At 53.4% G+C, this 10,911-nt stretch overlaps 1 protein-coding gene and 1 long non-coding RNA gene across 3 annotated transcripts; both read left to right on the top strand.

Annotated features, from left to right (window-relative positions):
• Positions 1–1,726: 1,726 nt before the first annotated feature.
• On the top strand, positions 1,727–5,864 carry LOC128796717 (uncharacterized). Of its 2 annotated transcripts, XM_053958625.1 has the most exons (9): positions 1,728–1,974; positions 2,316–2,387; positions 2,475–2,546; positions 3,182–3,289; positions 3,928–3,999; positions 4,087–4,158; positions 4,244–4,342; positions 4,917–5,082; positions 5,612–5,864. In XM_053958625.1, exons 1-9 carry the CDS (start codon positions 1,878–1,880, stop codon positions 5,808–5,810), a joined length of 957 nt encoding a protein of 318 aa, XP_053814600.1. In that variant the 5' UTR covers positions 1,728–1,877; the 3' UTR covers positions 5,811–5,864. The 2 variants fall into 2 exon arrangements, with proteins under 2 accessions (XP_053814601.1, XP_053814600.1); XM_053958626.1 differs by lacking the exon at positions 2,475–2,546 and having other exon boundaries at positions 1,727–1,974.
• A 2,638-nt stretch (positions 5,865–8,502) lies between these two features.
• Positions 8,503–10,090, top strand: LOC128796784 (uncharacterized). Its single transcript, XR_008433894.1, has 2 exons — positions 8,503–8,592; positions 9,659–10,090. It is a non-coding gene; the product is annotated as an uncharacterized LOC128796784 (long non-coding RNA).
• Positions 10,091–10,911: the final 821 nt, after the last annotated feature.

The following is a 10,911-nucleotide window of genomic DNA, read 5'->3' on the forward strand; positions in this document are numbered from 1 at the left end:
GAGGTCATCTGCAGCCCTGACAATGGTAAATTGAGTACAAGTGAGGCCCTGAGTAGGGTCACTTGAGGCCACCTAATGCCCTGACCAGGGTCATTTGAGGTCATCTGAGGCCCTAACCAGGGTCATTTGTGGTTATTTTGGTTCACTTGAGGTCATCTGAAGCCCTGACCGGAGTCACTTGAGGTCATTTTGGGTCGCTTGAGATCATCTGAGGCCCTGACCGGGGTCACTTGAGGTCATTTGGGGTCTCTTGAATGCATCTGAGGCCCTGACCGGGTCACTTGAGATAATTTGTGGCCACTTGAAGTCATCTGAGGCTCTGACTAGGGTCACTTGGGGACATTTGGGGTCACTTGAGGTCATTTGCGTCACTTAAGGTCATCTGAGGTCCTGACCAGGGTCACTTGATGTCACCTGAGGCCCTGACTCGGGCCATTTGAGGTCATTTGGTGTAATTTGAGGTCATCATGTTGACCTGAGTGGAGGCACTTGATGTTATTTAGGATCATTTGAAGTCATGTGAAGCCCTGACTAGGGTCACTAGAGGTCATTTGGGATGACTTGATGTCATCTGAGGCCCTGACCGGGGTCACTTGAGGCCCTGACCGGAGACACTTGAGGTCATCTGAGGCCCTGATCGGGGCCACTTGAGGTAATTTAGGACCACTTGTGGTCATCTCAGGCCCTGACTCGGGCCGTTTGATATCATTTGGTGTAATTTGAGGTCATCTGAGGCCCTGAGTGGGGTCACTCGTTGTCATTTGGGGTCACTTGAGGTCCTTTGGGGTCATTTGAGGTCACATGATGGCCAGACTGGAGTCACTTCAGATCATTTGGGGACATTTGAGGTCATCTGCGGCCCTGCCTGGGGTCACTAGAGGTCATTTTGCGTCACTTGAGGTCATCTGCGTTCCTGACCGGGGTGACTTGAGGTCATTTGGGGTCACTTGAGGTCATTTGGTGACACCTGAGGTCACCTGATGCCCTGAGTGGAGTCACTTGAGGTTATTTAGGGTCATTTGAAGTCATGTGAGGCCCTGACTGGCTCCTGTATGTCCTGAGAGGGAGTGGCTATGTCACAGAACGGGTTGCTGTTGGGGAACACCCTGTTTCTTTGTGATAAGGGCAAGTTTGGCCTTCTATTTCTGCCAGGAAATTATTTGGAAGTGCTCAAGAAAACCTCGACTGAGAGCTTCCCAAATCAGCTCTTCTCTTGCAATAAGGAGATGGAGCCGTCACCCCCGTGTCCGGGTGGCACCACCAGCAAAGCCCAGCCGGCACCAGCACTGGCTGAGCTCTGTGCCCAGGAGCAGCCGTGGATGCCCACGGTGAGGGCAGGCAGGAACCAGGCAGGGGCTGCTGTGAGCAGCGGCGGGGCCCCGAGGGGCTGGGGGAGCCCATGCTGAGCATCCCTGGGCTGAGGGCACATTTCTTTCAGTGAGATCATCTGGGCCTGGAGCTCCTCCAGTGGCATGCCCAGGAAAAGAGGGAAGCCATCAAGAACATCCCCAGGGACACAGCCTGACCAGCAATACCAGCAGCAGGTTTTGCTGAGCAATGGCCCTTGGATCAAGCAAAACATTTCCAATCAGGGCAGTCCGTTTGTACAGATGGGGTTACACTCTGGGGGTACAGCCAATGCCATGAGGTCACAGCAGGCTCTGGGGTCACAGCAGGCTGAGGTCACAGCAGGCTCTGAGGTCACAGAGGTGCCAGAGCCCCGTGGTTGCACAGCACCACAAGGACCGAGCAGTCAGTCCTTGAGCACAACTGTTGCGGCAGCAGCGGCGGTGGCAGCAGTGGTGCTGACATTGGGACAGCAGTGTCAGGACAGCGGTGGCAGCAAGAGCTGCAGGACTGGCAGAGGGCAAGGCACCATGGCCCTTGCTCTGCGCCTCTTCCTCCCGCTCCTCCTGGCCGTGGCCCTGCCTGCCAGGGCTGCCCAGGCTGCTCCGCTGCAAGTGCAGGGAGCAGGTGAGCCGGCAGACTGGCTCCCCTTTCCCGGGACAGCGCTCCCTGCTCGCCGGGAAGCGCTGGGGGATGGTTTTCCCCTGGGCTTGAGGGAGGGTTTCCTCTGTGGGAGGGAGAGAGCCACCGTGGGGCTGGGCTGCTCCAGCCGCCCTCCCAGGGATATTGCACAGGGCCTACCAAAAGTGTGGAGAGCGACCAGGAGCCAGCCCAGAGCTCCCCAGGCCCCTGTGCAGCTTTGGCCATGGCCATTCACATGAGGCTCCCACGGCCATACCCGACCCCCTTGCCGTGCCCTGTTCCCAAAGGCACACCAGGAAATGGTTCTCATCTGTGCTCCCTTCTAGATGAGCATGCTAGGAAGGCTTCTCCAGCAGCTTGGCTCCATGCAGATTTCCAGCCTCTTAAGCCTCCTGCAGGTATGCTGTCAATGTTCCTAAGAGAATAATCATTGGCAACCTGGCAGGAAGCAGGTGACAGAAGCTCCTGTGCCTGTTGAGTTACAGGTGTGTCTGCAGGGAAGACTTTTCAGGCTCCTTTCCGGGTTGCTGCACACAAGCCAAGCTCCCATCGCAGGGGTGAGTAGTGTGTCCCTGCTGACTCCACAGGCTCAGCCCTGGTTTTGTGGGATCCATTCCGGGGGAAATGCAAATACATCTCTTGAGCTCCTCCAAGAGGGAGGCACAAATCTACAGGAGACAGTAAGTCCCTGGAGGCATCCAAACACATGGAGAAGACACTGAGTGATGTGGAGAGATGCCGTGGTGGGTGCATTTCCCTCAGCCTTCCCCTGGGACTCAGCAGCCGGGGGCGTTCTCTGCACATCTGGACACACCGTGCCCGGCACAGCGGGAAGGGATGCATGGCAGCCTGGCTGCCCCACTGCTGTTTCACGGCCTGCAGGGCTGTTTCCCAGCCTGGCCTGGCTACAGCTTCTCCCCAGCCTCTGCAGGAAGGCATTTGGCAGCAGCTGACAGGGAGCCCAAACTGCACCATGGGCCATGCACACCCTGAGATCCCCTGCAATTTCCCAGTCCCCAGGAAGAACAGGAGGGGTGGTGGTTTGGAAAAGGCAGGGCCCTGCCCTGGTTCCAAAGCTTGGATGACTTCCTGAACCTTATTAATGTCTTTGACAAGCATTGCCTTCTGAAGATGCCATTTTCTTGTTGGGTACAGGCCCACCTGATCCAGCTGTCCCTTTTCCCTTCTCCAGAGATGGACAGAGAGGCTGTGCTGAAGGCTGAGTTTCCCGGAGGAAGCAGTGGCTCATTGGCAGCCTCTGCTGCAGGAAGGGAGGCGATGCCAGGCACAGTCACTGGAGGTAATTGCTGTGTCTCTGGGCCTGAGCCCTGCTGAGGCTTGAGCTGCCCTCTCTGCTGCTTGGCAGTGCGGGCACAGCCCGGACAAGATCGGCACAGCCCAGAGGAATGATCCCGAGCAGGCTCAGGGTACTCGGGTACTGAGCAGTCCTGCTGGGTCCCTCGGTGGGAGACACATCCCAAAACCCCGGAGAGACTGCACAGGGTGCCCATGGTGGGGAAAGGGCAGAGGGCAGGAGCAAGGCTCCAGTGTGTCCTGAGAGGGAGTGGCTATTTCCCCTCGGGTTGGGGGAGTTTCCCAGCAGAAGGAGGGATGGAGGTTGAGAGGCATAGTTGTAGCACTGCCTGCTGCAGTTTTCCCCAAGGATTTAGTGAGGGTCTCCTGTGTGGGAGGGAGAGAGCCCCAGGGCCCTGGGCTGCTCCAGCCGCCCTCCCAGGGATGTTGCACAGGGCCTACCAAAAGTGTGGAGAGTGACCAGGAGCCAGCCCAGAGCTCCCCAGGCCCCTGTGCAGCTTTGGCCATGGCCATTCACATGAGGCTCCCACGGCCATACCCGACCCCCTTGCTGTGCCCAGTTCCCAAAGGCACAGGGGGATCCCAGCACACCAGGAAATGGTTCTCATCTGTGCTCCCTTCTAGATGAGCATGCTAGGAAGGCTTCTCCAGCAGCTTGGCTCCATGCAGATTTCCAGCCTCTTAAGCCTCCTGCAGGTATGCTGTCAATGTTCCTAAGAGAATAATCATTGGCAACCTGGCAGGAAGCAGGTGACAGAAGCTCCTGTGCCTGTTGAGTTACAGGTGTGTCTGCAGGGAAGACTTTTCAGGCTCCTTTCCGGGTTGCTGCACACAAGCCAAGCTCCCATCGCAGGGGTGAGTAGTGTGTCCCTGCTGACCCCACAGGCTGAGCCCTGGTTTGTGAGATCCATCCCTCTGAAATGCAAACACATCTCTTAAGGTCCTCCGAGAGGGAAGAACAAACCTACAGGAGACAGTAAGTCCCTGGAGGCATCCAAACACATGGAGAAGACATTGAGGGATGTGGAGAGACGCCGTGGTGGGTGCATTTCCCTCAGCCTTCCCCTGGGACTAAGCAGCTGGGGGCGTTCTCTGCACATCTGGACACACCGTGCCCGGCACAGTGGGAAGGGATCCATGGCAGCCTGGCTGCCCCGCTGCTGCTTTCACGGCCTGCAGGGCTGTTTCCCAGCCTAGCCTGGCTGCAGCTTCTCTCCAGCTTCTGCAGGAAGGCATTTGGCAGCAGCTGACAGGGAGCCCAAACTGCACCACGGGCCTGAGATCCCCTGCAATTTTCTGGTCTCTGGGTTGATGCAGAGAGGCAGCTGTTTGCAGGAGGGAGGGCCCTGGAGCGGCTCCAAAATCCTATTTCCTTGTCTTTATCCACCCTTTGACAAGTATTGCTTGGAGCAGGACAGCACAGCACAGAGGAATTATGGCATGCAGGCTCAGGGGTTTGAGTACTGGGCAGTCCTGTGCCAAGGGGCGGCAATGTGCCTGCAGGCCCCAGCTCTGGGGGAAACAGAGACCAAGGACCTCTTGTCCGTCTGCACAGTGCTGCCAGCTCAGCAGTGGAGCACAGCACGGGCTCACGCTCCCCATTGCTCCCACAGATGCAGCCGGCACCTCAACACATGCTGGCAAGACCTGGAAAAGCATGAGAAGAGTTTTCTGCTGGGGAACACCTTTTTTGGTTAAGTTGATGGCCATTGTGGTTGGCGCAGCACTTTGCCTGATGATATGCTCTGCTGGAGTCTGGTATTCCTGGAAGAGAAAATGGTGAGTGTTTTGCTGATCTCGACCTCAAACAGCTTCCTTTAATGGCTGCTGTTAGTCAGGGAACATTCCCAGTGAGGCTGCAGTGGAGTTGTGGCCAGTCTGTGGTTGTCCAAAGAACTCTGCTGAGGGTTCTGCTGCTGCCCAGTGCTTTCATTGGCCTCTTAATTGCTGGGCCTTGTCCTGGGGGGCCCGCTGGGGCTGCAGCCAGTGCTGGCTCCCACTGAGGCTGCCTGGCCAAGACCAGCCCCAGGGGCACAGGCAGAGGCAAGGCAAGGTGGGGAGGAGAAAGAGCAGGGATGAGGTTGCCCTTGAAAGGCAGTCGTGCGCTGGGGCCCGCTCCTGGCCAGGGAGCCTGCCCAGAGCCGTCCCCTGCTCGCCGGGGCCTTGAGGGGCAGCTGTCCAGCTGGGCCCAGGTGTGCCAGCAGCTCCAGCCAGGCTGGGGAGGCTTGCCAGCTCTGGGCCCTGCTGTGCAGGAGGGTCCCAGTGTGCCACTGGCAGCTGGGGGCCTCAGCCACTCCTCTCTCCAAAGGTGCTCCTGCCCATCTTCAGAAGACAAGCCTAACAACTCCGGCAAAGAGAACTTGACCCGTCTTCCCAGCTCTTCACTTCTGTCCCCATCTGCCCTGCCGCAGCTGCAGCACCCTCTTGAGCCCTTCCCCAAACTCACCCCTCCACAACGAGACCCTCCACCCCTGAGCCCCCTGGTCCTGTTCCCCAACTACGACTAAAGGTGGGCAGGCCTCGTCTGCCAGGGCAGGGCTTGGCCCACATTTTATGTTCAAATAAAAAAATAGAGTTGTCGTAGATATGTCTGGGTGGTACCACCAGCAAAGCCCAACCGGCACCAGCACTGGCTGAGCTCCGTGCCCAGGAGCAGCTGTGGATGCCCACGGTGAAGGCAGGCAGGAGCCAGGCAGGGGCTGCTGTGAGCAGCAGCGGGGCTCCGAGGGGCTGGGGGAGCCCATCCTGAGCGTCCCAGGGCTGAGGGCACATTTCCTCCAGTGGGATCATCTGGGCCTGGACTTCATGAGGCACACAGGGATATTTTGGGGTCTCTGCTGTGGTGTGCAGGTGTTGTAAATTAAGGGCCAGGAGACCAGCTCCTTTGAAAAGGCCTTTATTAGGTAATCAGCTCTGGGTGGGGGCCCGAGGGGTCACACACACCGTCGCTGCTCCCTTCGGTGACGCAGAGGAGGAGGTGAACAGTTATGCTTCACAGCAGAACTGGGGCTTCCGTCCTCGAGGGCGTGCCTAGGAAGACAATTAGTGGCTCGTAGACTAGGGTCCTCATCTCGGTCGGCTACTTTCAGGTGGTGGTGACCTCCAGAACTCGATTGATGGCATGGGAGGACTCTTCCCACTAGGTTTAGTCACTTGGTTCCTCGAGTTTCCACGTTGGTTTGGTGTTTCCAGGCCCTTTTGGTGGATTCTGTTCTGCTTTACCTCATTTGCATATTGCCGAGGCTGTTTCTGGCCGCCATTTTGGGAGCAGCGGAGGCAATACCCGAGGGACTGAATGAGGGTAACAATAAAGGGATTCAACAAGGGGTAACAGGGGGGTATTATACAACCTTAGTGAACATGGGGAAGCATATAACAACCAGGGGGGTATTACAACAAGGGTACAGTTGGAAGGGACATGGGGAGGCATATAGAAGCAGCAAACAGGGGGTGTATTACAACCAGGGTACAACTGGAATGAACAGGGAGAGGCATCCACAGTGGGAGAAATAACAAGGGGGGTACAATTGGAATGAACATGGGGGCACAACAAATATGTAACTTTTACTGAATTCATTCATGACACAGGGATGCCTCATGAGGCACACAGGAGTATTTCTGGCCTCTCTTAAGGTGTGCCGGGATCCCTCATGAGATGTGCATCAGGCTAAATGTGAGGGGTTTTTTTACTCTTCTCAGCACAGCAAAGGGACACTTGGCCAAGGTTTTGCAAAGCTGGGAGAAAGCCTCTTGCAAACCCGTGGGCCCAAAAGGCTGTGGGCACAGGGGCCGGGCCGAGCCCATCCCCTGGGGCCATTCCGGGCTACTCAGGCCGGGCCGGGCCGGGCTGGGCCAGGGCTGGGCCGGGCCAGGCGAGGGCCCCGGCAGGGAAGGGCCGCGGCCCTGGGCTCTGATAACGCTGCTGAGCTCCGCCCTGGCCCTGTGCTGCAGCCCAAGACATTTACAGCCAGGGCCGTGCCCTGGGGCACAGGAGGCACGGGGGCTACAAGTGAGGCCGCGCCTTCTGGCACTCAAGGGGGCTGGCTCTGTTCCTTGGGAGGATGCAGAGCCTTGTGCCTCGGCCTGATGGTGCAAAAACCCTCCCAACATCCCTCTGTTTAATAAATAAATAACTAAAATAAAGGCTTTGTGCTCATTAATAAGAAAAGCTGGGTGGGTGGTCTGCAGCTAATGTTCTTTTGTTGGCTGGACCCCAGTCCGTGCTCGGTCATTGAGACTGACCCAGAGCTGAGCTGCTCTTAAAGTGATCTGGTCAAAGGCGTTGAAGCTCTGTTGACTACAAATTCTCCAGGAAAACAAGCACAGGAACTTGGCTAATGTTGGTGACAAATGCAGAGTGCAGAGTTGAACCTTTGAGGCTACCTCACTGCTGCCTTCCCCCATCCTTTTCTTTTTAATTGATTTAATATTCTGAGTGCCAGTTCTTGCATGTAATGGGCCCTCAGCAAGGAGCTGCTGGGCCTCCTTGTGGTAAACAGGCAAAATGAAATTAAAAGGAGGCTGATGACTTTTATAAAAAATGTGCCTGTTTATTAAAACTTAGAACAACAGAGGCCGAGGCCTCAGGGTAAGCCTGGGGCCTGCGCCACAAGCCAGAGGTAGCTCTAACAGCGCTGTGTGACAAGGTGCTCCTGCGGACACGAGGTGCCCTCGAAAGAGCCCGGCTGCTCTGCACCCAGGGATTTTTTAAAGTCTCTTGGGGGTGCTCGATTGGTGCGCTTTGGATCCTCTTGCCAACCATCCTTTTCTTGGTCGCTGATCGCTCTATAAGATGGTGCAGTCCTGACCAATCATTTTGGAACACAGCAAACTTATTGGGTGGCTCGTTTCCCAATCGTAGTTCCAGTTGCTGTCATCGCCCTATGATGTCACTTTTCTAGAAGATTCTTACTCTTGCACCTTATTACTACCCCCCTTTCTCTGTTTAGTAGCCATATGCATACACTTAAACAACTGTACATTCAACGTAATAACTTATCACATTAATTGTATAACAACTCATTATATTCATTAAGAATCAAAAAAAACTTACTGTAATAATTAACCATTCAGAACTTCACCTTTGAAAGTGAATTTATTTATGACATCCTGGGTGTAGCCCAAGGGAAGCTGTTTCTGTCTTGCATCACAGAACTGGCAGGTTTTTTGCAAAGACAGCCCTTTACAAAGGACTTGTTGCGTGCATTAACATCCGAGGGGCTGCTTTCAAAGACAGACAAAAAACCCATGAACAACCAGCAAACCAACCAAACAACATATTAAAAAAAGGTACTTTATTCTTAGCTCTTGCTTTTAATGTTTTCCCAGCCGGCCTCCTTTTCCACTGCAGTGTTTTTCTTTGCACAGAAACAAACCCTTGCCAGATGATGTGACTTAACAAGGAAAACACAACTCGGACACAATGGATATATTAAAGCTAAACATGCAGACTCCCATTATCACAGTCATCATAATTTATTTTCTGTTCATTTTTATGTCAGATTGTTTTTGGAAGGGTGAGAACAGTATCTCAGATCCCCTGGCTAGTTTGATGCCATAGCCACTTCTTATCCCTCCTTTCTTATGATCTGTCCTTCCTGTAGTTCCTCTGCCCATTTGTTGCTCTTGGATCTCTGCTTCCTTCACCTGATTTTTATCTTTTTCTGGATTTGTGGGGATGTTTGTGTTGGTTTTGTTGTTTTCTTGGTGGTTGTTGTGTTTGCCTGTTTTATTTGGTCACAGTTTTGCTTTTGCTTTTTGGGTTTTTTTTTCATGCACTTAACAGCAGAAATCAGCTTGTGATTTGTATTGTGAAGCTTTGATACACAGGTGTTGCACATAAAGGTTGTTTTTGTTTTTAAAGTCATCTCAGACACAGACCTGCAAGCCCCTGTGATTTGAGAACGGAGTGCTCTCAGACAGCAAATTGTGCATGAATAGGAAACTTGTAGTTCCTATCTCCATTACACATGGCAAAATGTCAAGTGGTTGGAATGGTACCAATTGTAGCCTTTCTTTTGCCTTCTTTTGCTGCCATGCCATAAAACCGTGTCAGATTTGTTATGAATGAATTCAGTAAAAGTTACATATTTGTTGTGCCCCCATGTTCATTCCAATTGTACCCCCCCTTGTTATGTCTCCCACTGTGGATGTCTCTCCCTGCTCATTCCAGTTGTGCCCTGGTTGTAATACACCCCCCCTGTTTGCTGCTTCTATATGTCTCCCCATGTCCCTTCTAACTGTACCCTTGTTGTAATACCCCCCTGGTTGTTATATGCTCCCCTATGTTCACTGGTGTTGCATAATACCCCCCTGTTACCCCTTGTTGAATCCCTTTATTGTTACCCTCATTCAGTCCCTCGGGCATTGCCTTTGCTGCTCCCAAAATGGCGGCCAGAAACAACCTCGGCAATATGCAAATGAGGTAAAGCAGAACAGAATCCACCAAAAGGGCCTAAAAACACCAAACTAACGTGGAAACTCGAGGAACCAAGTGACTAAACCTAGTGGGAAGAGTCCTCCCATGCCATCAATCGAGTTCTGGAGGTTACCACCACCTAAAAGTAGCCGGACCGAGATGAGGACCCTAGTCTACGAGCCACTAATTGTCTTCCTAGGCACGCCTTCGAGGACGGAAGCCCCAGTTCTGCTGTGAAGCACAACTGTTCACCTCCTCCTCTGCGTCACCGAAGGGAGCAGCGACGGTGTGCGCGACCCCTCGGGCCCCCACCCAGAGCTGATCACCTAATAAAGGCCTTTTTAAAGGAGCTGGTCTCCAGGCCCTTAATTTACATCAAGATTCATCAATGACCTCGGTTCTTCCAGGATGGGGCGTGCAGGGATGATCCCTCAGCTCGTGTGTGCACCTGGTGTGCACCAGGCCAGACACGTGACTGTCATCCACAGCCAGCCTCTGTCTGCAGAGAGAGCAGGGAGCTGCAGCTCTGAGGAACTCAGGGCTTAGGGAGCAAACAGACAAGTCCCTAATTTATATCAGTTACTTCACTCGAGTATTTTCTGCTGAGAGATTTTTATCTTCCTGTCCAGAGCTGGAAAAAAGAACGCTGGCAGTTTGCTTTAGCTATGAAGTGAAGAGACTCTTCTCAACAGGTTCCAGCTCTGCTTCTTGTTTGAATTAAAAGCAGAGCAAAACTCTTCTGTTGGTCACATCAAACCAACATAAGTTTCATGTGAAAGACATGAGTGTGTAAATATTATTTCATTTTGTAGTACTTACAATTTTCTCATTCAGCCATGGGATAATTATGCCATTATTCACTATATCAAATAACTGAAAAGCACTGGAAAAGAAGTTGGGTTTTTTTTTAAACTAAGCGTAAAAAAAGTGAATGAATGCCATAAAGAAAACCAAATAGTAAAAATACAGTAATTTAAACTTCTCAAAGCCCTTTGATAATGGAGCCCTGAACCCCAGTCACGTGCAGTGCAGCCTTGGTGGTCCCTTTGAGCCCAGAACTGCCAAGGGTCAGGGCTGGGATGAGCCTTCACCCAAAACTGGCCCCAAGACTGAGTGGGAATCAATCCAGAACAGGGCTCACACAAAGAGCAAAGCCTCAAGGCCAAAGCGAAACCTTCATCAGGTTGGAT

This window comes from Vidua chalybeata, chromosome 17 (genome assembly GCF_026979565.1).
Source record: "Vidua chalybeata isolate OUT-0048 chromosome 17, bVidCha1 merged haplotype, whole genome shotgun sequence".
NCBI lineage: Eukaryota > Metazoa > Chordata > Aves > Passeriformes > Viduidae > Vidua > Vidua chalybeata.